Below are 27,953 nucleotides of genomic sequence, written 5' to 3' on the forward strand. Positions count from 1 at the left end.
ACTATGTGTAATATCACAGTTTAAGATATTCTGGAAATAGCTTAGAATTTTTAAAAGTTACATACTTGTTAAAGTAATTATGTTGGTAAGTATTATGTAAGAATAAATTCGGTTTTTTATCATTCTTCAAAATTATAATATGTATAGTGCATATACTTAGTGCGGTCGCCGCATAGAGAGAAATTTTGAAAAAATCGAACGCTCTAACTCTCACATGAAAACACTGCTATTTTGTTCTTAGAGTGTTGAAACAATATAACGTTCAATTGAATTGAACAAAAATTTTCGAGTGAAAGAGAAAGATAGACTAAGGCCGTTTTCAAAATTTCTCTCTTTAAGGTTAATCGTCTAAAATTATATTTACAGAGCTTTAGTAAATTATAAATTGCTAGTATTAGTATCTTTGAGGCCAATTTCATCTTTTACTTTATCTGTTCCATTTTTGACGATTGGTAAATCGTCACTCTCGAAAGCCTTATTGTCTAATCCAGTTTTCTTCTCCCCTTTTTCACTTGATTCTAAATTTTTTTCTGTAATAGCCTTTTCTTGTATTGCCGTATTATGCTTTTTATTCGCTAAATATAGCCACCTGTAAATAGAAATAATGTTTTATACGTAATAGTAAAATAACAACTTAATATTATTTTTATTAAGATATCTAAAGATAAAATTGAACGGCCGCGTACTCCTCCGAAACGGCTTTACTGATTTTACCAAATTTTATATGCATATTCAGTGGGTCTGAGAAGCGGCTACTGGGTACTTATTATATTGATAAGTGCATTTGTTGTATAAATAATAGTAAATTATTACAACTCGAGACTGACGGCGACCATTGTTTGTGCGACGGGATAGCGATGGACGTTGTCATGGTGACATACTTATTTAGTCACTTCAATATAATAATACGGGCGAAATACTTTATATGGCAAAGACACGTTTGCCGGGACAGCTACATAGTTATATACTTATAGAATTTTTAAATTTCAGTTAGTCGTTGGTATCTGCGACTTAAGAGGATACACCAGGGGCGAGAGAAATTGAAAATAGGTATTTAAAAATGTATTGCTGTCTCATCAATCTCAAGTCTCCCACCGCAGAGCGCGATAGAGACAACACGACAAAAATTCTAATAAAAGAACAGAAAATCTTCGATTCGTTGTCCGCTGATTCCTTCTCCAAAACTTAATCGATTTAAGTACTTTTTTCATTAAGAATTAAAGCAAGGCTTGAGCTGCAGCTGTGTTCCTATGTTTTATTTTTTTTGTATATTTTAGCCACTTTTGTTTTCTGGGTGTTTGAACACAGAGGAAAATCTGGCCATTTTTTGGGTTTTTGGACGTTATTATCTTTTTAAATTATAAAATTATGAAAAAAAAAAGAAAATATAGGGACATGCTAATAGTGGCCATAGATATTCAGGAAAAAAATCATAACTCTACCGGCATTATCCAGGGAGGAAACAGGGGACAACGTTTGTATGGAAAAGCGGCGGTGTGGACTCCTCTTAATTAATTAGCACTAGAAGAGAGATGCTTACAATAGGTAGAGATAATACTCACTCGGTCACTTATTCGACCAAGGCCTTGCCAAGCTACCACAGAGTTTTCAGCGCTGTTTCTTTTTAAATATAAAATAAGGGGGCAAATGAGCAATCGTGTCACCTGGAAAGCAACTTCTGTCGCCCATGGACATTTGCAACAATAAAAGAGCTGCAGGTGCGTTGCCAGCCATTTAAGAAGGAATAGGGTTGGGAAGGGAATAGGGTAGGGGATTGGGCCCTGATGATAAACTGACTCACTCGGCGAAATATAGCGCAAGCGCTGTTTCAAGCCGGTTTTCTGTGAGCCCGTGGTATTTCTCCGGTCGTGCCGGCCCATTCGTGCCGAAGCATGGCTCTCCCACGGAAAGAAACTCAAAAGAAAATTATACCAAAAAATTCAAAAGAATATCCCCCCTCTAGAAATTAGGAACTTACAAGAATATAAGTACAGCCGGCACGGTCAGGCCTCCACCAAGTAGGAAGAATGCTCCAGGGAATGTCTTGATGGTAGCCGAATACACAGACGTGTACATAGGAGCGTAGACAAGGGGCATCATGGCTTCTGCTAAACCGAAGAACGAATTCACTTTACCTGAAAAAAAAGTTGAATAATTTAAGGAAAATACATAGTAACCTAATGGTTAGTTCCTTATTAATCTGCTAGGGAAAATCTGTCAAGCCACATGTAAAATTGGGTTCCGTAATCATTCGTTATACTAATGAGTAATGACACATCGATTAAGATGTTAGCTTTGAACGATATGTAACTATAAATTCTATGCCATGGTCACGGTCACGGCACTTACCTACAGCTATTTTAGGGATTACAGAGGCAAACTTCTACGTTGGCGCCTACTTCGGAAACTTCGTTCAATATAGAAAACGGAGTTTTCCATTAGACCACTAGGAGACGCTATAGGTTAAAAGTCGGCTTTACTTAATTTAACAATAAGTTAACTTTAATTTAGTAAAGATTGACAGTAGGGTATGAAGCTTAATTCAAAATCTTCAATAAAGTTAAGAAAACATTTAGGGTGTGTTGCACGAGAGGCGTGGTTAAAGTCAAAGTTATGGTTATAGTTAAGGCTAAATTTAGCTTTAATTTTAACCTTTGACCGGAGAAATTGACAAACAGATGGCAGCTGGTCCAACAAGGTTATAACTTACAAATAAATTGGGGGGGGGGGGGGGGGGGGCGCTACTGGTAAAGGAGAACTGTCAAAAATGGCGTTTTTGTATGATGACAGCGTTAGTTCCTTTTTTCGCCACGTGCATTTAAAACCTTGTCGAGCTCTATGGATATGGCGTCTTGATGGCGTCCATTTTGCATTGTAGTTAAAGTTATAGTTAAAGTTACAATTAAAGTTAGTTGGTGCAACCCAACCTTAATGTGTCTGACTTCGGCCATGAGTATAGGTAGGTAATAATAGTTAGGTGGGTAGGTACAGTTTACGTACCTAATTCGTCTCTTCCTACAAGCTTCGATACCATCGACCTCATAGCAATGAAGGACGTGCCGTTGAATATCTCTATCAACGGAGCTGGGAACAAAAAATATATATAAATAGAGCATAGGTACATAACTTTGCTTCTAAATACCAGGCTGTTTACCCAGTACAGGTACTTAGAGACAAATTAAGAATTGCGCTAAAACCTTAACGGTCTTACTACAAAAAATTAAAACACCCATTGAACAGTTGATTAGAGAAAAATTCAGTACAAAATGGTTCAACAGTTGTTTAAACTGTTCAACAGTTGTTTAAACTGTTCAACAGTTGTTTAAACTGTTCAACAGTTGTTTAATATGTTGTGATAAGACCGTTATTATTTAATTTTACTATTGTAATAATTGTAAAAGTTTATACGAATGGAACTCTTTCATGCAAAAATTACAGATATAGTGATAACATCTCAAGCTCTGACTTAATTCTACATTTTAATCCTGAAAAAGAACAAAGTTCAAGTAGGATATTGTATTTAAAAATAAATAAGGATTTTATTACATCATAAGTAGATCAGCTGGCAAAAGCCACAAAAAGCCACAAATCACAATACGCTACTACTAAAACAGATCTGCATGTATAACATTTTTTTTTAATGAAATAAGAGGGCAAACGAGTAAACGGGTCACCTGATGGAAAGCAACTTTCGTCGCCCATGGACACACGCAACATCAGAAGAGCTGCAGGTGCTTTGCCGGCCTTTTAAGAGGGAATAGGATTACATGGTAGGGAAGGGAAGGGTAGGGAATTAGGCCTCCGGTAACCTCACTCACTCGGCGAAACAGCGCAAGCTCTTTCACGCCGGTTTTCTGTGATCCTATGGTATTTCTCCGGTCGAGCCGGCCCATTCATGCCGAAGCATGGCTCTACCACATTAAACCTGATTTGAAATTGTATGCATACCATGTGCAGTCGACTGAAAATCATTTTGAGATGCTATCGTGGTTCTAAGAACTATGTTGATAATACCACACTTTAACAACAACCACATTTTTAATTTGCTCTTATCTTGATTCGCGGTGTGATACAGTAATAGCATAAGATGTTGTAGTTATAATAGATCGTACATGTAAGGCATACTCTATAGAAACATTATACAGGGTGTAACAAAAATAAGTGATAATACTTTAGGGTGTCTACGTGTTTCTTGTAGAGAGTTCACTGTGAAAGTAGCAGCGCTGAAAGACCAAAATTTTTTTTCACTTTTGTATGGGTAAGGGCCCGAGCGTCACGAGTTTCCCCATACAAAAGTGAAAAAAAATTTTGGCCTTCCAGCGCTGCTACTTACACGGTGAACTCTCTACAAGAAACACGTATACACCCTTAAGTATTATCACTTGTTTTTGTTACACCCTGTAGACTAATTTGTATATTATGTAAGTAATAGTAAGTACCGTAATTATATTAATAATACAAGTTAGAGAACAATTCGTTTATAGGACCTAACATAGTAACATTTGCATTGGTAGAAACCAAAGAGACCTGACTAGATTTGAATAAACTAGAATTAATGATTATTATTTATTACCATATACTTACTTACAAGTTGATGCTTTACGTAATAAGTAAGGTACCTAAAGACACTAGGCACTTTAAAGATCGTCGTTTTTTGTAGAATCTAGAGGAGGCGTTTAGATTTAGGTTTCCTTTCAAAGAAGAATAGGCCTTCGCTACCATATGCTAATAATCGTTAAAGATCGGGTCTTTCACCTGAAGAAGAATTGCTTTCGCTACTTTAAAACCTAAATACTACCAATGAAGAAAAACCAGCCCTGGATTTATGTAATAGGCAGTATAAGCCATGGCCTATGGGCAGCAGCGTCCTATGGCTTCCTAGGGGTGGCGGCAGAGTTCGTACAGAGAGGCGGCAGAATTAAAGTGATAAGCTCAAACTCATAAAAAATATAAATCCGGCCCTGAGAAAAACCAGTCTTTACCAAATACCTACCAATATAAATATGCCAGGTCTTAGTAGCGAAGGCGTACATGAACCCTGCCAATATCTTGCTCATGCAGGAAATGACACCGATGATAGCATCGTCGTATTTGAGCAGGTGGCTAAACACGCCCACTGAAAACAATGTGCCTGAAACAATGTTGACTCATTAGTTGCTGAGAGGTGTATGACACGTGAATATAATATGCATTTAAACACGTGTAGACTGTAGAATAATTATTAGTAAGACGAAAAAATAAAAGCTAAGCCACTTTGTTTCGTTGCGGGGGGTCACATTGCTCTGTTGCATTGCGTTGTTCCGTACCTACAACTTGTAGGTACGGAATAAGAGCCAGTCCACATGGCGCGTTGCGTCGACGCAGCGCTGCCGTTTTGCATACAAATAACCAAGGTGTTCACAGGGCGCGCTACGTCCTGACAGCAGCGCGCAATGCACACATGACGGACAGCAGCCCCCGAGACGAAGAGGGTGTTGACGTTAAGACTGCTTCGTAAAATAACGCTGCTATGACTCAGCACCCGTGTGGCCGGGTATGCGTCAAACGGCAGCGCTGCGTCGACGCAACGCTGACGCAACGCGCCATGTGGACTGGATCTAAGAATTTGGATGCGTCTGCGTTGCACGGACGTTGCAACGACGCGGTGAATAATGTTACGCTTGCCGCACCAATTATTTTAAAAGAATGTTCCCATCATGTTTGTTAAAAGAGTTTCACCGTGCGAGTTTCTTACGCCGGTTCCTCTCCCGACCGGTACCAAGTAAGACATTTTGAAAGTGTTGCTTAAATGCTTACCAAAATGGCAATTTTTCATTTCATTTCAATGGCACAGCCATCATGTATCCACTATCCATACTTCCATACTAATAAATGCGAAAGTTTGTCTGTTACCTCTTTACGCCCAAACCGATGAACCGATTTTGCTAAAATGTGTCATGAAGATGCTTTGAGTCTCGGGAAAGGACATAGCATACTTTTTATCCCGGAAAAATGTACGGTTCAAAACGATAAACGAATTTTGGCGGAGTTACGGGCGTCATCTAGTCAGTAAATTAGGGCCGAATCACACCGGAATGGCAGCGCAGCGGCGAGCACTTTCAATGTCATATGATTTTAAACTTTATCTTCATTATTGTAATACATTACTTATCGTTTGAGAAACTTGGAAAGTCTTGCGGCCGCGATTTCTCAAGCGACACTATGTATAAAGTTTAAAATCATATGACACTGAAAATGCTCGCCGCTGCGCCGCCATTCCGGTGTGATTCGGCCCTAAATGGGATGTAGATAGAACAAGATAGAGTCCATACCCAAGAGGGAAGTGCACATGGCGTAAGTGGAGAACATGCTGAAGTCCACCTCGTTCCAGTTGAACCTGTACCGCGTGAACAGGTACATCACCGACATCTCACCTGGAATTACAATAAATACATGTGGCACTCGGGGACTGCCGCGGTAAAGATATTTCATAGCATTTTTATCAACTTATGCAATTATAATTCGCATACGTCCAGTCGCGCACCGTGCCGAAGTTAGGCAACGCCGGCACAGCGCGGCGGTGCGGTCACAGAGTACTTTATTATATACTGGGTGCGGTGTTGACGGTCGTTCTGCCGAACTGACGTTACACGAGTATTAGGTGTTTTCCGTTACGGAATTTTTCTACCTAAAGCCAGGATTTATAGGATATATAAATCCTGGCTTTTGCTATTCATAGCCTAGCAGAGTCCCAACGGATGGACTTATATTTTTGAATATAAACAATAAATAAAGCAAATCAAGTATGGCTATTCTAAAGGGGCTAAATTCCTACCATAAATAGGTCCAATGACGACACACAGTACGATAACAAGCATGATGACCCTCAAGCGACGTTTGTTCGGACCATCCTTGAATGCTACCATCATGGTCTCCTTCACGTACTGTATGTCGAAGAAATCGCGGAGCCATTCGCAACAATTGGTCGTCTTTTTCTGAAAAGGAAGGAAACAATTTACAAATTAGGAACAGTGCACCTAAACCTAAACAAGATAGTATTGCCTATAAAAAGTAAAATATAGTAACAAAAACTGAGTTATAACAATTTAGGACTTGTATTTGTCCTTTATATAATATGTAGAGTTACTTTACAGTTCTTTTTTTTTTATGAAATAAGGGGGCAAACGAGCAAACGGGTCACCTGATGGAAAGCAACTTCCGTCGCCCATGGACACTCGCAGCATCAGAAGAGCTGCATGTGCGTTGCCGGCCTTTTAAGAGGGAATAAGGTAATAGGGGAGGGTAGGGAAGGGAAGGGAATAGGGAAGGGTAGGAAAGGGAATAGGGTAGGGGATTGGGCCTCCGGTAAACTCACTCGCTCGGCGAAACACAGCGCAAGCGCTGTTTCACGCCGGTTTTCTGTGAGAACGTGGTATTTATCCGGTCGAGCTGGCCCATTCGTGCCGAAGCATGGCTCTCCCACGTATAATATTTCACTGAAGATGTATCATTTTGACTTCTATATTTCTATGAGATATATACCGCAATGTCATGACTCATGAATTTGCTAATACATTAGTAATTAAAAGAAAATGTAACTCCATAAGCGCTGCTATTGCCTTGACTTTCATAATCAACTATATTTAGGACAACATACACACCCTAAAAATAAACACTCTATTTTGTTACATCATGTACTTATAATTGTTAATGATTTAAAAATCACGTGCTGACTCTACAATTCGTGCACAAACTAAATCTCGAGATCGAAATACCGCGTTTTTGCTCACTGTTTACAAGCAAAAAATGCGCAGAGCAATTAAGATCAGAGACTAAAACAGGTAAATTATAATACTTCCTCGTGCATGACGGTCGTCCTTCCTATGAAGCGAGTGTGACTTCTATCTAGGTCAAGTTGACGGACTTTTTCTATTGTTACGCTCAATCGACCTGCTTTAGTCAATGAACCCTGTTATGTAATATTCATGGCTCGTTTACTATTATCTAATTTGTATAAAATTGCTAGTGATCGCTACCTACTCGTTAGATAACGTTTGTGACAAAGTATATAATAATTATATACAGTTAGAGAGTATTTCATTGCAAATTTACAAGTATTTCAGTATTCAACACTGTATGAAAACTTAAACGAATTACATACTTAGTTATGTCACAGAATATATATTAGCAGTACCAAGTTATGTTTAAAACGAAACAATTTTCTGCCAGTCCAAAGGTCCAACTTTTTGGAATTTCGCGACCTTCAAAAACGAGTGCAAAATTTGAAAGTAAATACGTACCGCACAGGGATCTGGTTTTCTCACTTCGTGTATTCTGTAGTAGCCGTAAAGGAAGCTCATGATATACAGCGTCGCACTTATTGAGAATACTCCGTAAAGACCAATCTGATTAACTAGGATCCCACTAAGCGCCGCTCCTACTGGCACGCCCAAGGAATAAAAGAGATTCACAATTCCTATTCGCAGCGTTCGTTGTTCCTCTGTGGTGACATCAGCAATGTAGCTGAACACACCCATGAACATTGTGAACCAACCGCCCGTCAACGCTGGGAATATTGCTTCGGTGACCGCTGCCACTTCCACGGGCAGTTCGTAAAAGAAATAGGTATTGACTATGAGTCCTACGCTGGTTAAGAACTCCCCGATTATAGGGATCAGCATACAGAACTTCCTCTGTCCGATTCTATCGCTGTAAGCTCCTAGGAATATTAGAACAAAACAAGGTAGGAACGATTGTAATACTGTTTTCCATCCGGCCACAGAAGCTACAAGCGTTTGGACCGCCTCCTCTTCTAGAGTATAGTTAGAAGTCTCTCGTCTCGTTAGTGCATCACAAATTCGGTGGTCAAATTTTAAATTAACTCTACACGCCTTTTCTAAGTATAAATTTTGAGTGGCCAGTGCCGAGAGAACTGAGGGCATAACGTAGCACGCTAAGATCGGCTCGACGGTGATCATACAACACATTTGTTTGATCTTCTGTAGCATCGTCAACCCTTTGAGGCTGACATGCTTCTCGTCTTTGTCAGGTTTCTCTAAACTAACTTTTCTTTTTCTAAAGCTATTTAAAACGTTGTTCTTTATTAAGTCATTGCCGTTTTCTTGCGTCTTTTCCACGTTTGGTTTTTCTTTCATTGTGTCCGACGTCATCTTTGTTTTCTGAAAAAAAGAATAGGAAATTAGAAGGCCCCCTAAACAATACTTGTAAAGTTATTGTTATTGAAAAGCTAGCATCTCGAATACTGAGGAGACATCATTGTCGTTTAGCGTGCCAGTTTAGCGGCTCAGCGTGCCGGGGCTCATCGCAAAAATCCGCCTCCATACAATTTGTATGGAAGCGGATGCGCGTATTGCACACTGTGTCGGGGCGCAGCGGATTTCCATCAATGCGACAAGGCCCGACAAACCCGCTGCGCCCCGGCAACAGTGTGACCACACTTCACATAGATTTCCACTTTTTGGTAGATTTGAGGTCAAATGAATGACGATTTAGTAGTCCAAAATTTTTTGTAAATTTTAATAGAAGATCGATATTATATAACAAATAATATAAAAAATTAAAATGCATAACGAAGACAGTCTATATAAACATTTTAGTTTTATTTTAGTTTCAACCACTGATTAATAAATACATTGATTAATAAAGGTATATTTTCGGTAGAAGCTAAAACACTATCTAGTAGATTTTAATAGAATATAGCAACGTTTTTGATACATCGAGTCACGAGTGATTTAAGAGTGCTCACACTGGAGCTATCCAAAGTACTCAAAATCCGTCAATGCGATGCGGCCCGGCCCGGCAATAGTGTGCTATAGCGCATTTTGCGCTGCGCTGAGCCCCAATCCGCCCCGGCATGCCCCGGCACGCGCCGACAAACTGTGCGCGTACTTTTAAAAAACAATATCTATGACTGCAGTTCAATCGAGTTTATTGTCCTTTAACGTTATGTTAATGGATTCAATAGATTGCAAATCCTGGACGATAATCACGGCTTACGTTCGCGGATATATCGTTGGAGCCTTGAGGATGGTCGCAGCTGACAAAAAGTCAGCCCGACCTCGCACGATTCCGTGTTCGTAGTCGAGGTTAAGTGGAAAGATGAAAATTGTCGCGTCACCTGTCTATTTAAATTCTACTGAGTATAAGGAAGAGTAAATAGTAGGTATGGGGGATAGAGTATACTATAGGTAGGTACTCTAATGCAGCGGTTCTCGAACTTTTTTGGTGGCTGCCGGGCCCCCTAAAAATGTTTTAACTTTTAAGTATCTTCGAATAATTGTTTTCAAGCTGGTGTCCAATTTTCTAAAAACAATAATTCATGTATCACTCGCGGATGCACTACAAGACCTTTGCACCAGGGCTTCGCGGAGCATACTTTGAGAATAGGGTTGTTGAGGAAGTGATTATGAGGAAGAGGAATTATTTGAGGAAGAGGATGCGGATGAGGAAGCGGAAGAGGAAGCGGATGATAGCAAATTATAAATTCTAGCGGGCCCAACCCAAAATTTTTGTCCTGTCTGTAATAACTAGGTACATAATTATTATAATACACAAAAATTAATTAAAAGGGCATTTTCCACTGGAACAAACTATCAAACAATCTAAACAATCTAAACTATTCTCAAAACACACACAAGCGCAGTGAAATCCTACTAATATTATAAAGGCGTAAGTTTGTTTGGATGTATAGATGTATGGATGTGTGGATGTATGGATGTTTGTTACTCTTTCACGCAAAAACTACTGAACGGATTTTAATGAAACTTTACAATAATATAGCTTATACATCAGAATAACACATAGGCTACAATTTTAACCGACTTTCAAAATGGGGGAGGTGTTATGTTCGTTTTCTTATGTTCAACGATTACTCCGCCGTTTATTAACCGATTTTCAAAATTTTTCTTTTGGTATATAGGGTATCATCCCAATTTGTATTATATTCACTAAAGTGGTGATCTGATGAAGGATCCATAAGTAATCGAGGGAACTCCTCAAAATTTATAGGGAAACATGTGGTGACTTCTGTGTACTTTAAGGTACTTATCGTAGTTTATCATGCCCACTTGAAATGTTCGGGTTATACACTGTGTTTCTGTTCCACTTGGTGGAGTCGCTATTAAGTATTATTTATTTTATTGAGGAATATATTTTTTTTAGGTTTCCTCGAGATGCAGTTAGATGTGGAGATTGGATATCAGTTATAGCACGGCAAAGATGCGAACAATTTTTCAAGCCGACTTTAGCGAGCGTTGTATGTTCTAAGCATTTATATTCAATGTAGGTATACACGTATATTTTAGTTAACTATAAGATTAAACATATTAGAACAACATAATATTATTACAAGTAAAAATAATTACTCCACACTTTATACATTAAACTTTGGAAAAATTAAAAAATGGACTATTAATATTATTAAGTACAATCAACCAAAAAATTTTGAACAGTTCGACTCCGCTCATACTCCGCTCATCTTGTTCCAGCGGCGAAGTGCGGCCGTAAAATTATTGAAGTGCTTTTTTGGAATTGTAATAATTTAAACTTTAAGATGTATACGCGGATGGTTGAATTTAGTATGAAGCGTTCGTCGTTCGTAAAAATTGATTGCTTTGTAAACACTCATTGTACATTGTTTTATAAAAAGATCTTTAATAACTATTGTTAGGGTTGATTTTAGATAAATGTATACTTTTTTAAACACTTTTACTTGGCGACAGATTTTTGAGAGGTTTTGTATGGCACTGTGTATCTTGTATATTAGTGATCGAAGGATAAAATATATTATTATAAGTACCTAATAATATGCGAACACGACTTAAATTGGTGTCCGCCCCCTTTTTTTTTGATATTCGGTCAAGAATTACCGCCAAGAATATTACGACTTACGACAATAATTATTCTGAAAACATTTGTTTAAAATTTACTCTGTAAGTATTAAAACTGTTTTTTTTTTGTTCTTTTAGATTTTTTTCTTTTTGACTATAGCTTAAATCCGACTCTGTTTTTTCAGTTTCTGTAGCATTGAACTAGCCTTTGCCTATTTAAACAAAGTAAGTAATTGGCTACTTAAGATAGCGCAAGAGGTCTACAACAGTTTACATAGAGTCAAATATTTGTGTTTTGTCGGTCATCATCTCTCAAGTACTTGTAAATTACATCGTTATTGACACACAATAATGTGAAGTTCCTTATTATTTTCATATAAACTATAGATAACGCCCGCGATCCCGTTGTGGCAAAATTCGATAATCGCGCGGGAACCGTACATTTTTCGGGTTAAAAAGTATCCTATGTCCTATCCCGAGTGCCAAAGTATCTCCATATCCACCAAAATCGGTTCTGCGGTTTGGGCGTGAAGAGGTAACAGACAGACAAACAGACACACACACTATCGCATATTAAATTACTTATCTTCAATCCTTAATTTGAAATATTCAGACGCCAGACAGAAGAATACTATAATGAGTATGACATAATGACATTATAATATGAAGAAACAAAAGATATTGTGATAATAAATACATAACAATAAGCATTTAAACAGAAAACGTATTATGTCAGTTGCAATAATGCTTGTGTACCCTTTGTTATTTATTTTCTAGGAAAGTGGAAACTATAAAATATTATAAAGTTTTAGTCTCACAACTGTAAGATGAAAGGTTTTAGGCTGAAGAATGAGGGGGGAGGTGCATGCACGCTATTGGTAGATGAGTGTTCACATTGACACGTTATTGGTAGATATACACCTAGTTTCCTAGAGCGATTTTAAAATTATTATACACGGTTATATTCTAACTTTATCATGTTGTTGTTGGTTTGTCGCATTTATTGACACAGCTTTATGACTATATCCTTTAAATAAAGAAAAGATTGATCAATCGTAGTTAATGCTAAGGTTACCTTTTAATGAAATACGTCTTGTGCTGTCCAGTTTTTGACTCTCATTTATTTTTAAGAGTAGCTACAGATGATCCTTGGAGTGTCATCGACATCTCTTTCGTAATCACGAATACTATGCAAAGTGGTCAGATTAAAATGAGCTATTAGAGGATAATTTGTCTATAAATTCTTGACCAATTGAAGCTTTTGTCACGCGAAAACCTTCGCCTATAATTCATAAGTCATAACCGTTCATCATTACATAACAAAGAATGTCATAACAAGTCATTGTTTGAAATTCGCGACAATGGCCGTATTTGTATTCATGTCTTTGTGCTACGGTTATAAATTGGTGTACGTTTAAAGTTGGAATCACAATAAACGTAAGCATTTTAATCTCCTAAGTCCTCACGGATCTAAACAAGAGCATCTCTATCATCTGACAATCAACTCTGGACGGGACTTGTAATTTGTAGCGCAATAAAAAGTCTATGCTCTACTTCATAACTGTGTGAAAATATTTCCATTAAAACGGGCCCGTCTATATTATAGTTTCGAAGTAACAAACGAAAATGAAATCTTTAGTATTACTATTAGTATTGATATGATTTTATAAGGCTCTATCTGTGAGTTAACCTTATATTAATACGTGAGCCAAAAACTTTGTATTCCTTCTGACGAAAAATGGGGAAACGTAGGTAAATGAAATTTTGCACAGTTATAGTTTATAATATGGTGAATTTATGCTTTTATCATACATTTTTGTAACAAATAATACATAGACTACAACACAAACACTAGGAAAAATGACAGATTTTTGAGTTACAAGCCTATACATACGAATTATACTCTTTTATTTATAGTTGAAGTCTGTTGACAACTTGAAAATGGATTACAGTTTTTTTTATTGAATCTTCTTACACGGTCAGTCTAAGATCAGCTAAGTCCCAGATACAAGAGTTGAAAAAAATATGATAAAGTCAATATTTTTTTTACAAAATATAGGTAGTAGTCCTAATGTAGTGTCCTTTGGGAGAGCCATGCTTCGGCACGAATGGGCCGGCTCGACCGGAGAAATACCACGTTCTCACAGAAAACCGGCGTGAAACAGCGCTTGCGCTGTGTTTCGCCGAGTGAGTGAGTTTACCGGAGGCCCAATCCCCTACCCTATTACCTTCCCTACCCTCCCCTATTCCCTACCCTCCCCTATTCCCTTCCCTTCCCATCCCTACCCTCCCCTATTACCCTATTCCCTCTTAAAAGGCCGGCAACGCATCTGCAGCTCTTCTGATGCTGCGAGTGTCGATGGGCGACGGAAGTTGCTTTCCATCAGGTGACCCGTTTGCTCGTTTGCCCCCTTATTTCATTTTAAAAAATGTAGTAATGTCGTTGAAACCAAGGTCGAATTTCGACCATTGTCGAATTTCGATCTTTAGTCACTATAAATCAGGCTATGCAATAAAAAAGAATGTATACGTCACAAAATACAGTGATGTGGCGAAATATTAATGTTTATACGTTCAACTTTTTGCCAGAACAAAAAGCAACACAAAAACCGCAATGTGTTTGAGCTTTTATACTATTAGCAGGTGGACTTCCCAGTACATTTTTTCTAATTGTAATACTAACAAGTTACCATCAATCAACTTATGAGTTCTTTGAAGTTTTCGCGGATTTTCCTTCGAGTTGATTTAGTTATCACTTATCATTAACGTTTTTTACACGTATGTTTACCATCCGTACCGTTCACCATACAAAGATAACGTAACCTTTAAACTGTAGGTAGGTATATTATGAAGATTTTTAAAAAGAAACTACAATAATTATTGGCTCCAAACCATTCCTAATAGATTTTATATTATAGTTTCTTTTGGTCCACCACAAACCATTAGTTCAGTTTTACCTACTCTCATCCCTCTGTAGATTATTAAATTACCAACAGGTTATGGCCCCAGTAACTATTTTGTGACTTCCCACTCAGTCCACTCGCACGCTGTAGCGCAAATAGGATTTTTCGATGTGCCATCGAGGAAATTGATTTCTTGGCAGTTGACGGACCTACGTCATCTGGTCGACGTATGTCAATTCAATGTTAGCAGTGATCGGTCGGATAGGTTTGACCACAGATTTTAGAATTCCTGTTCTGAGGGTTTGACTTAACGCGACCAAATTACTTAGGTCTGCCATCTGCCTAGGAATCAACTTCTCTGATAGTACCTTTTTGACGTGGGAGAGCCATGCATCGGCACGAATGGGCCGGCTCGACCGGAGAAATACCACGGGCTCACAGAAAACCGGTGTGAAACAGCGCTTACGCTTTTTCCCTCTTAAAAGGCCGGCAACGCACCTGCAGCTCTTCTGATGCTGCGAGTGTCCATGGGCGACGGAAGTTGCTTTGCATCAGGTGACCCGTTTGCTCGTTTGCCCCCTTATTTCATTAAAAAGAACCTTCAATTCCTACTAACTATCTTCCCAAATTCCAATGCTCTCTGTCTACTAACACCCAGGTGGACACAAATTCTCTGACAAATTGTCTAATTATTATTCACTATATACTTATGTACTATCTGACCCGGCAAACGTTGTTTTGCTATATAAATTATTTTTAGTATTAATATAAAAAGTAGATAAAAATTACAAACCTATTATCAGGCCTAACAAATGCATACAAAATTTCATTAAAATTGGTTCCAACGGCTCATGGAGTACATCGCGCACAAACATTGGTCCACGAGAATTTTATATACTTATTAGTATCTACTTTCAAATCGAAATAGGCTTTTAGATTGTACTCTGATACATTCATCCCGCGTTCCATTTGATGTTAAAAACGATCAAAACGCTCAAAATGCCTCCTATTTTGAGCGTTTTGATCGTTTTTAACATCAAATGGAACGCGGGGTCAGTGTTTCTACAGCCCTTGTCCCTACTCAATTCTCTCTACCCCAATGGGCAAATAGGGTAATTCCTCTTGTCACAACATACAATTACAACTTGACAATTACCCGGCAAGTTGGGCAACAATGGCGGCCACAAGGCCGCTATTACGCAGATATCGCCCGCTGTTTATATAATCTGCGGTTTTGGATCCGCCATTTTTGTCACTTTTTGTTAACGATTTTTCACAGTTCCATGGGAATATGGAAACAACTGCTTTTTAACCATCTTTTAAAAATGAATTCAACTCGTTATGCTTTGAATTTTTGGAAAATAATATTTAAGAGCTTTTAAATGACAGTGGCACTGTTAACTATCAACTGAAATGCTTACAGATGCTCATAAATAGTCAAAACTAAACCCTAATCATGCACCAAAGTCGTAAGTAAAGGCTACAGTAACGGTCATATTGTAAAATGTTATTTATGAAACTGCTGATTACTCATGCCCTCTGAATGACAACCAAGAGCAAAAACATCCTTTTAAGTCTGTATGATACAAACACTATTGTTTCTCTCACATCTGCTGCTTGTAACAATAATAATACATTCTTTCTCTTGCTAATGGCTTAAGGCGAGGATAAACCCCAATTTGTTATTCCGCGACTTCCGGTTTACCTAGTTCCAATATAATAAAGAAGTTTTAAAAAATATGAGATATAAAGCACAATATTTAAAATACCTTAAACCATAAATATTTTAATAAAACCTAATACTTTGGCTGTAATTAATTTACAAACTCACCTCCGATAAAAATCTATTTCATCGAAATATAAGTATTAACTAGGATAATTATATATTTTATTTGAATAAATTGTTAGTAAATCTATATTAAAAACTCTTTAACCGAACAATTTTGTTTTTTAATGTTTATTTCCAAAGATATTTAAAAAAAAACATGAAAAATAGAGAAGATCCGCTCGAGTGACTACAGTTTTATGCTAAGCTAAAATGAATCTTATTGCGATGCGTATACTCTTGGTCTTTGGTTGTGTGCAAAGTTACGTTTTGGATTGAAATTAATCCCCGCCTTAAGATAATAATTAATTTATCACAGTCAAACTTGCGAAAATTTGCAACCTGAGGGGTTAGTGCGAGTTTTATTCGATCATACGCATCGAGCACGTAAACGAGAATTTATATGGGATCAAAGCAGCGCCATCTATTGGCTAACGTGGATACTGCTTTGATCCCATATAAATTCGCGTTTACGCGCTCGATGCGTATGATCGAATAAAACTCGCACTAACCCTGCGGTACAGTGTACACGTTACGTAATTGCTACAGTCAACAAATGCGTATTGACTATTGGGCAAATCACTATTAGGTGCAAATGGTGCAATGATCTATGTCGTATTAGATAAGTATTGCAAAAAGTTTATTTTTAAAGGCTTTTGTAATAACAACAATTAAAATAATATTGTGTTTATGTCAAAAAGTCATACCTAGCGGAATAGAGAAACAAAGGCCTGAGCAAGAGAGATGTCACTATCAATAACACTGCGTGGGAAAAAGAGACGTGTGATACATGACAGCAGCACTCTTTTTTTGACGTCCAGTCGGCACGTGCCGCACGTTGACAATTTAATATCATAGAATTCATGTTTAATCATGCTTGTGTAAGTGTATACGTAAACATATTTTTCTAACAGATGAAAACCAATTTTGGTTACGTTTGACAGCTCGAGATTGTTGCTCTATTCCGCTAGGTATATTAACTTTATGGTTTATGTAGAATTATACTCTTAGCGATACGTTTACACGATAGGTATTACCAAAACTGTGTGCTAAAACCATATTAGATTTGAGTTCCTATGGCTAAGAGCGTAGCTATTGACTCCGAGGTCGTGGGTTTGATTTCTGGGTTAGTAATAATAGTTTTTTCCAAAATTCGTGAAGACTTTGTAGGCGGATTATCTAATTGAAGAAAAAAATGGGTAGGTTAGGTTAGGTTGACGCGGTGGTTTCTATTCGCGAGGACGTGATGTTGGAGAAAACTGCGGAACGAGAGAGGGAGATCTTGCCTCCATTCCCCGGCCGCAAAGGTGCACCGGGCGCAGGAGAAGGAAAAGACTCCTTTTCCGGCCCCCATGAATGGGTCCAGCTGGGGCGAGGGACTTCGGAAAGTCCCCGCACCCTATTAGATGGGGCCGAAGCGGAGACGATGCACGGGGTAGTTGAACACCTCACTACACCCTGCAGGATACGACACGAGGTCCGGACAGACCGTGACAGCACGTCTAGTGTGAGGCTGCGGAACAATTTGGATTTTGGATTCCCAAGGCCCGCCGCGCGCACGAGAGGAGACACTGGGGTGGTTTTAGCCTGTAAGTGTCCAGCACGTCCGGCTTTTCCCCAGGTGGAGGTAGTCTATGAGGATTTCCCCTCATATAAAAAGATTAGGTTAGTATACATTTTTGACGCACGTAAAATTGCCAGCTGCTCAAAAAAACTACATAATACTAGTTGGATAACGGTTGCGTTGACCTGTTATCACACTAAATTAGAAAGTTATTCAAAAATGTAAACAGTTTTAGAGTTATCGTGAATGTCCTGTTTTTATAGCACAGAATAGTGAACGGGTATTTACAGTATGAACGTACCGTAGACCTTGACTGTACTAACTGTTAGATGCAGTAGACAGACAAATGTAAACAAATTAAGCACCGTGAAGTGTTTATTAGAAGGTAACTTCCTAATTTTAAGGATGTTCGACGAGACAAAATATAGATGCGCAGTGCCGGATTTATATTTTTTAACCGACTTCCAAAAAGGAGGAGGTTATAAGTTCGGCTGTGGATATTATTATACTAAAGCGTACGCCTATGTACGAAATCTGCCGCACGGTGCGCCCTTGGACGCTGCCGCCTGCCGCCCTTAGGCCGCTGCCTATACGGCCTCCTTTTAAATCCCTGGGCTGTCTAATCTACATCCGATATAAACTACTTAGGTACAGGACTGTAAGTAGTTTATATCGGACGTAGCAACTTTTCAATCGAAAAAAGCGTTCGAGAGTCGAGACTTAGGCCCGTATTTTTGGTCAGTACTTAAGAAGCGCCTCGGCCTCAAGGCGCGGTTCGCCTCTGTGATTGGTCCAAATTTTGACAGCCAACCAATCACAGAGCCTGACACGTGTCTTGAGTCTCCACTATTTAATTAATGTTATTATACTTAAAAACCTTCCTCTTGAATCACTCTATCTATTAAAGAAAACTGCATCAAAATTCGTTGCGTAGTTTTAAAGATTAAAGGGAACAAAGGGACACGAGGGAAAAAAAGCGACTTTGTTTTATAATATGTACCTATGTAGTAGATTATTCTCTGAACATTGTACCTAATTTGTATCCTAGAAAGTCGATTATCCATTCATGAAGCAAACATTCTGAAGTCAAGTTTCTAATCCCGCATCACACTTTCAATTAATCAACAGTTATAAAATTTGCATACTGCAGAGACATCGAGCAAAAGTACAATAACTCCAGGAATTATATTCAAAGGCCAAACAACTGGTTTTTATTTGTAATGAATTTGTAGCAAAATTATAGTAAAACGGTCAAAGACTTACTTGGTAACTGGTTTTGGAGAACAAGATTTTTCAGTAAAAAATCAAATAGTAAAATTGAGGTCCATGAAGTGATTTTCTGAAAAACTTATACTTGATGCAAAAAAAGGTTTCATTTTCTTTATAAGGTGGTGGTGTTAATACTCCGATGACCTTTGGTCAAAATATGACCGGTATCGTATACAAAAGGATTCAAAAGGAAGGAAAATCCTCTGTTTAAGGATAGGGACTTTTCTCTCCTAGCACACGTGTTGTTTTTGTTGGGTCATGAGTCTACATCAGCCTTTCCCAAAGTGGGCGATAACGGCCCCTTGTGGGCGCTGAAGGTCTAAAGGTGTGGGACCCAGAAAAAAATGGGGCGTTGTGTAGAGGCTTGGGGGGATTTATATTTTCATCTGGATGCATTTTAAAATTGAAACAATGGGGCGCTAAAACACAATTTGTTCTCAAAGTGGGCAGTAGACAAAATAAGTTTGGAAGCCTCTGGTATACATTGAAGCGAAATACAAAATATTAAATTGACACCGAGCCGCTTCAAATTACATTTTTGTTTCATCCCTATCTTGTGTCATTGCGTCGGGTATCGTTGCGAATTTTTCCATGTGAACTACAACCTTAATGTAAGTTTGAGGGTCGGAAATGAGGCAAACTGCAACGGAAAGGGGAGATGATTTTCCTACGCAGCGTTTGTGAATCAGACCGTTAAGATTCTAACTATGTCAATACTAAAAACATAAAAGTTTAAAATTCAATTACATGGTACTCATAAATCCACTCGTGAAACGGCGGTGTAATTATAGAAGTGTAGTTAAATTTCAGCCAAGCAGAACTCTGACCTCGGACCTTCGTGCGAACCGTTCACAAACATTTTCTGTACCTTGACATATCACCTGTTATTACATATATCCATCTCAGACTAGACTTAGACGCTAAGGCCGAATCAAATCAGTTAATTTTAATTTCTTAGTTTAGTTTTAGTTAAAAACTAGCTGATGCCCGCAACTCCGTTGCGCCAAAATTCATTTATCCTGCGGGAACCGGGATGTTTCCGGGATGAAAAGTATCCTATGTCCTTTTACGGGACTCAAAGTCTTTTAAGTAACTCAAAAGTGTGGGCCTGAAGAGGTAACAAGCAGACTGACAGACAGATGGACAGACAGACAGACACCCTTTCGCATTTATAGCATTAAGTATGGATACCTCATAAATTACACAGTCATAACCGTTACCAACATGACAATCTAAAAACATACGGTCTTTTAACCCCATTTTCAGACTCGGCTCAAAAAGGTATATAAACCAAATAGAGAAGTAGGATTTGATATTATAACTTATTTCGTACTTAACTTAGTCTGAGGTTAATAATTATTATCATACCTACTCTCATTGAACCCAAAATAATCGTGACGACGCTTTACTTTACATTACATTCAGAACCTAATGGTCACTTAATCCTTCGATCGTGGATTCTTGGAAATCTATTGTTATTCTATTGTGTCTCGCTCACGGTGCGCTTATGGGGAATGGGGATTGATGGTTTAAAAAGTCTAACCTAATTTTTGCATCTAATATTATTTTATTTTTGTTGAACCCAGCCAGCATGAATGTTTAAATATTCAGGCATACTTTCACTCGTGCTCCTCATATCTATAAGAATCACAACAATATTATAAATTCCAGTCTGCGTAATCCGAAAAGGTATGTTTTTTCTCGCATGGAAAATTTTTAATGCCAGTCCAAGGTGGGGAATGGGAATATGGTCCTGTTAAGTCAAAGGTATGGAAGGAAGGGAATGTCCCGGATCTGTCCCTGTCCCGGATTCCATCTACGGCTGGTCTACGTCAAAAGGGAGTAGGGACCGGACTATCTAACCCTAAGGTAACCCTAAGGACCACGTATGAACTATGCCTAACCGGAGAGTGGAGCACCATGGGATTTTAGTGGGTAGATTCTACGGGGAGTCCCACATACCCCGGCCGATGTCCCCAATCCGCCGGGGATTTCCCCATATAAAAAAGGTTAGGATCACGAATATAACGATTATTGCGGCAGCAAAACGCAGTGCGACGGCAAAAATTACATTCCTCAAATTCATGATTCTTTTCATGTAAGTAAAACGTTTTTCTCGGTTTTTCACATCACAATGATTACCGAGGAAGCCGGCAATTTTGCAATTTAATGATAATTTGTCATATTGTATGATGATTCTAAAGCCTTTTGTCATCACAAAAGATTTCTGTTATTCCTCCTTGTTTCTCATATTTTTTTATAAACTATTGTAAGTATAGTTTTCTTTCCTTAAGTTAATTTTTTCGATTTTCATGAAATTTAGTATATAGGGGGTTTCGGGGGCGATAAATCGATCTAGCTAGGAATCATTTTCAGAAAATGTCTTTTTATTCGTGTTTATAAATATGACTCTTCCTGACATCTATTGACGAATAATACCATTTTGTTAGCAACTAATTGTTGTAACGACCAGCAGATGGCGTTATTAAGTAAAACGAAGTCAATGAGTGTTTGCTATACCGAGCAAAGCTCGGTCATCCAGGTACTAATTATAATAACTACCACGGCCACACTCGAAAGATTTTATGATTGAACTTTAATTGAATGAAGATGTACCTAGACATATCACAATATCAAGTCAAAAGCTTCCTTACGAAAAGTTAAGTTATTAATTATAAATATCTATAATGAGTATGACCGTTGATTTAGAAAAAATTTTCATGAAGCTGCAGTAAGATGTTAGAACTTATCTAAAATCTAACCTACCTTCTGTATCCTGTTATGTTTTTTTTTTTCTCAGAATCAGTTTTATAATTGTATTACATAATTAATAGTTAGGACATAATAGTTAGGACATAATAGAAACAAAGACTTGTTACGTCTTGAAGTATTACATTCGATTGAATACACTTTGTAATTAATTGTATGCCAGTAATTTCCTCCTAAGCCTTATTAGTAGTACTGGCCATTTGTAAGTTTCAATCTTCTCGAACTATTTTTGACCTACTTCAGTTATTTAAAATGAATGTCCATTCACTAAAATCACCCAATGGTTGTTACCTAACACATAGACCATAGAAATAACATTATGTGTTATTACTTAATAGTAAGTTCAGTACTCGGTCTTACCTAATATTTTAATGGTCGAGGTTTCAAATTGCTTTTATGCTCTTAAGTCTAGCTAGTTATTATTATATCGTTTTCAATACCTCAAGGTTTGTTTACTTGTAATCAATCAGAAACGAATGGTTTGATTGCATTTAAATTATGAGTTTTAAAATAATGTAAATTCATAGTAAAATGAATTTGAAAGTCTGCTTGTCTGGTTGGTAACTCTTCAGGCTTAAGACACTGAACCGATTAACAAAATAATTTGGCGTAGAGATCCTTAAGTTCTGGGAAAGTGCATACACAATACTTAGCACGGATTAAGGCTGCTCCCTCTCTAAAATTAGCAGATGGATGTCTGTCAGTACGAACATCGACGTAAAAGACATTAAAATAACATTAATAATAGCGCGCCTTGTACAGTGGGGGTTACGACGCTCGCGGCTCGACGCGTCCTATGGTAGGGCGAAATAGGAGAAAATTATACTTTTCACATGGACGTTATTGTTCGATTAAAAATTCCTCGTGAGGAACTGTAGTGTAACTGATAATACAGTATTAAATTTAAAATTTTCAATGCTCTAAGCCAACAGGTTACGAAGTTAATAGAATATTTGCAGAAAAATCGATGACCACGGTGCATTTTTTCTGAAAACCTATTGAGTTCGGAAAAAAATCCTCGTGAGCAATTATTGAAGATTAAAGTAAAGTCTACAATATATATTTTTTCGAGACGTTATAGAGGTTGAACTTAGTTTAAATTACCAAAGTTTTAACAAACTGACTAATGGCTTGACACCTGATTTCGGATTGTTTATTTAATTGGAGTAAAGTATTGGAGTTGTTATAGTGGCCGAAGAGGAATGGAGATTTTAAGGAAAGGAACGCAATTCCGCAAAAGAAGGAAATATTGGTCAGTGGGAGAGTCATGCTTCGGCACGAATGGGCCGGCTCGACCGGAGAAATACAACGGGCTCACATAAAACCGGCGTGAAACATCACTTGCGCTGTGTTTCTAGGCTAGGCCTGGTCCCCTACCCTATTCCCTTCCCTACCCTCCCCTACCCTATTTCCTACCCCACCCTCTCTTACCATATTCCCTCTTAAAAGGCCGGCAACGCATCTGCAGCTCTTCTGATGTTGTTATCCATCAAACGGCAGTTGCTATCCATCAGGTGACCCGTTTGCTCGTATGCCCCTCATTTTATATTTAAAAAAAATCGCACCACTAGAGCAGTTACCTGTGGTGGCGCGGCAGTTGTCGCTTACCATCAGGTGGTCTGCTTGCTTTTGTATGTGGTTTATTGAATTAAATATCTGACGTACGAAGAGTGCAACAAAACCTTACAGCAGGCTTTATCATGTATAGGCAGTATAGGCTATGGCAAATGGGCGGCAGCGTCCTATGGCGTCTTGGGGGGACGGCAGCGTCCTAGGATAGCGGCAAAGTTCGTACATAGGGGCGGCAGAATTAAAGTGGCCTGTACTTATTTTTATTACTCCGTTGCGCCAAAATTCGTTTGTCGCGCGGGAACCGTACATTATTCCGTGATAAAAAGTATCCTATGTCCTTTCTCGGGTCTCAAAGTATCCCCATATCAAATTTCATCAAAATCGGTGCAGCGGTAGTAACAGACAGACAGACAGACAGACACACTTTCACATTTATAATATTAGTATGGATATAAATCCGGCCCTGCTTAATACGGCTCTACCCGGGTATCAATTGTAATAGAAAGGAAAACCCTCGCAAAAAAGGGAGCATTTAAAAAGCAGCGAAATAATATTAATCATAGTGTTTTGAATTTAATTACGTGGGCCCTAGTTAGATTTCAAATTCAAAGTACGAAATGCAAAAAAACTGCAAAAAGCGCCTAATTAATTCTGCACATACGCAGTACGACGTTATAAATGGAAGAACTTCATATTCTACGAATTGCCTTGTAAGAAAAACTGCTAATGAATTTGTGATTAGTACGGTTACCTCTGAATAACTAGCATATAGGTTAAATTCACACCCAACGGTAAAGACTAAAGAGTCTGTGTTCTCTTAATTTGAGTTAAAAAAGATGAAAAAAAAAATATAATATATATAATTTTAGTATATAGGGGGTTTCGGGGGCGACAAATCGATCTAGCTAGGAATCATTTTCAGAAAATGTCATTTTATTCGTGTTTTATCGAATAGGTACCGAGCTTTGTCAAACAGCTAGTTTATTATTATTAGCGGAAGAATTTCTTCAATGTTTGTTTGTTTGCACGCGCTAATATCAGGAACTACTTGTCTGATTTTATTTCAGTGTTAGATAGCCCATTTACCGAGGAAGGCTATAGGCTATATTTTATCACGCTAATACTAAAAAGAGCTAAGAAATAGAGGAAAATGTGGAAAAACGGGGGAAATTATTTGAAAGATCTTATCTCACAAACTATACTGGAGCAATTTTTCTGTTATGTGGCACCACAGTGTGGCACAGATAAGAAGTAGACCACGGGAAGGATCATACCTAGGCTATATTTTGTGGAGTAATTTGTCTGTGAAATATCTAATTTACGCGGGCGAAGCCGCGCGGAACGTCTAGTCCGTAATAATTAAATTATTATTTTTTCTAATATAAAATTCATAATAAGTAATACATTTTGGTTTGTCGCTCTCGATACTCGTACCAATCGAATAGATAATAATATTATATTCGTTATTAATTTTATTTTATCTTTGCTTTACTGAAATAATATATTATTATAATATTATTTTATTTTAAACAATTTAAATTTATTTATATAGCATTGCGTTTATGTTTTTGTGGTGCATGAAAATATTATTTTTGGTAGGATTTTAGTATGTAGTGGATTTTCCTTATATTAGGTACTTACTAATTACTATGCACATTGTACCTACCCAGGTGTAACAAAATTGTGTTAAAACTTTAGGGTATATATGAGAATATAGAGAAGGGAGAGTATAGAGTTCGCTGTGAAAGTAGCAGCGCTGAAAGAGTAATTTTTTTCTTGACGCTGCTTGGGCCCTTGCCTAATGCGATACAAAACACACAAAAAAAATACTCTTTCAAGGCAGCTATTTATACAGTGAACTCAATACTCTTTCTACTCTATATTAATTACTCTCATATTATATACCTTAAAGTTTTGTTACATTCTGTACCTATACCTGGGTAAGTACCCATACGCACCCTGAAGCAGGGGCTCCCAATATTTTTCAGCCTGCGGCGCAGTTACACGTGATAATATTTTGTCACGACGCCCTACTCTACCTAGAGCCCTAGAGGTAAAGAATAGTAAGCAAATATAATTTAATCATCTGCCTGCCTTGCACAATTAATATTATGACTAGCTATTTGACCGAGCTTTGTTTTAGCTTTGTTCGGTATTCGATAAAACACCAATAAAATGACATTTTCTAAAAATGATTCCTAGCTAGATCGAATTATCACCCCCGAAACCCCCTATATGCTAAATTTTATGAACATCGTTGGAGCCGATTCCGAGATTCCAATTATATATATACATACAAGAATTGCTCGTTTAAAGATATAAGATAAAATTTAGGTTTCGGATAATAACGGAGGATCGACTCACGGCGCCTACTTGCCTTTCTACGGCTCACCAGGGCGCCGCGGCGCACGCTTTGGAAACCCCTGCCCTAAAGTATCATCACTTAGTTTTGTTACATCCATACTAGTATTATAAATGCAAATGTGTGTCTGTCTGTCTGTTACCAGTTACCACTTCACGCCCAAACCGCTGAGCCAATTTTGCTGAAATTTGGTATGGATATACTTTGAGCCCAGGGAAAGGACATAGGATACTTTTTATCCTGGGAAAATGTACGGTGCCCGCGCGATACACGATTCTTGGCGCAACGGAGTTCATCTAGTCCTTTATAAAGAAAAAACTTAATATGAGTACGATCATTATAATCATATGGTTTATGCAAATAATATTACTATATCATTACTGAATATTACATTACAGTATATTTTTAAATTTTAAATCAGAATCACGTGGATGGTAGGTACTTACTTCTTAGCTGGTAGTACTTAAATTACTGTAATAATTATTATACTTTTTATATCGAAAATGATAAAATATTCCCAGATTTATTTACAATTTTAAGTAGTAGGCCAAGTGCGAGTCGAACTATCGCACGAAGGGTTCCGTACCGCTATAGAGCGATTAGTGGCCAAAAAGCGTGTTTAAAGTATGGGACATTATTGTTTTATTTTATTTTTTTATTATATGCAATGAAATTACAAATCTAATTAAGGATTAAGTGAATATTTCAAGAGCCTACATGTAGCCGTTATTGATTACCTACGAGCAAAAAAGGCCAAAAATCAGGTTTGTTTTATGGGAAATATTAAATAATTATTTTATTTTTAGTAAGTACTTATTTGTTATTATAGCGATTTCAGAAGTCTAACTATTGCGGTTTTTGAAATAAAGATTTCTTGGACAGAGATCGAAGTCTCACTAAAAGGGTCCGGTTTTTACCCTGTGGGTACGGAACCCTTATAAGAGTTGTGATCGGCTTTAGATCGGTTAATGGTTGTCGCTTGCGTAGCGATCGTTTTGTCGCTTTATTTTCGACGCATGTTCGACGTCTTGTTCGACTTTTCAGATCATTATTTTTTAAATTAAAGGGTCCAAAAAATATGATATTTTTTTAATGATCCTCACTAATGAAATTAAACTCAGCAATAAAAATATTTCGTATGAATAATAGCAATAAGGCCAATAAGTGATTTTTCTCACTTACCAATTTCACTATTCACAACCAATTATCACAACACGGTTAAATTTGCATTATTATTTTAACTGTTAAATTATTTTAACTGTCGAATATACTAGGGTTACATAGTACATGAGGAGTTGAGAGCCGAGAGACGAGTGCGGTTAGCACCGGCGACGGACTGACAACGGATGTCGGTATTGTTGCGTTTGTTTACAATTTTCTTGTGGCCAAGTGCGAATTGATGTAGTAGAAAATGCCCAGAAGATGTCAAAATTCCTATCCATTATAAATACGAAAGTGTGTCTGTCTGTTACCTCTTCACGCCCAAACCGCTGAATCAATTTTGCTGAAAGGTATGGAGATGCTTTGAGTCCCGGGAAAGGACATAGGAGACTTTTCAACGCATAAAAATGTACGGTTCTGTCTCCTAATGCATAAAAATCTACGGAATATTGGCGTTTAGTAATAAAAAAAGGTTGTGACATGGTTGCTCTACATTTACAACTAAAAGAAATTAAAAAAAAATGCACTGGCAACTGGCAAAAACTGCTGCGTTTGTTTTTTGTGGCTAAGTCCAAGTTGATGTAATACACCAGAAAATGACTTGAATTTCCATAGTAAGAATGGCCTGAATAAATAAAGTGCCTGATTTAAAAAAAAGTGGCACAGTGCCAATATAGTAGATGGTTGCTCTACCTTTTAT

General features: G+C 37.7%; 2 protein-coding genes across 2 annotated transcripts in view; both read right to left on the minus strand.

Moving 5' to 3' along the window:
- LOC121740194 (solute carrier family 46 member 3-like) lies at positions 1–27,418 on the minus strand. Its single transcript, XM_042132816.1, has 8 exons — positions 27,275–27,418; positions 8,280–9,158; positions 6,815–6,974; positions 6,312–6,413; positions 4,994–5,131; positions 3,001–3,084; positions 1,979–2,135; positions 1–589 (listed from the first exon to the last, which is right to left on the minus strand). Exons 2-8 carry the CDS (start codon positions 9,147–9,149, stop codon positions 379–381), a joined length of 1,722 nt encoding a protein of 573 aa, XP_041988750.1. The 5' UTR covers positions 9,150–9,158; positions 27,275–27,418; the 3' UTR covers positions 1–378.
- The window catches only part of LOC121740192 (angiotensin-converting enzyme-like), a 29,344-nt gene continuing 13,588 nt past the window's right edge, over positions 12,198–27,953 (minus strand). The window contains exons 11-12 of the mRNA XM_042132815.1: positions 20,211–20,216; positions 12,198–12,209 (exon numbers count right to left, since the gene is read on the minus strand). The gene's annotated coding sequence lies outside the window, so the exon portion shown is untranslated. The remainder of the gene's footprint in view (positions 12,210–20,210; positions 20,217–27,953) is intronic.

This window comes from Aricia agestis, chromosome 3 (assembly GCF_905147365.1).
Source record: "Aricia agestis chromosome 3, ilAriAges1.1, whole genome shotgun sequence".
Classification (NCBI taxonomy): Eukaryota; Metazoa; Arthropoda; class Insecta; order Lepidoptera; family Lycaenidae; genus Aricia; species Aricia agestis.

Coding starts and splice junctions, on each gene's coding strand:
- LOC121740194 (XM_042132816.1), bottom strand. CDS start 9,149: ATGACGTCGGACACAATGAAAGAAAAACCAAACGTGGAAAAGACGCAA. Junction 3,085..4,993: donor GACCTGGCATATTTATATTG/GTAGGTATTTGG, acceptor TTTTGTTCCCAG/CTCCGTTGATAGAGATATTC. Junction 590..1,978: donor CCGGCTGTACTTATATTCTT/GTAAGTTCCTAA, acceptor TTCTATTTACAG/GTGGCTATATTTAGCGAATA.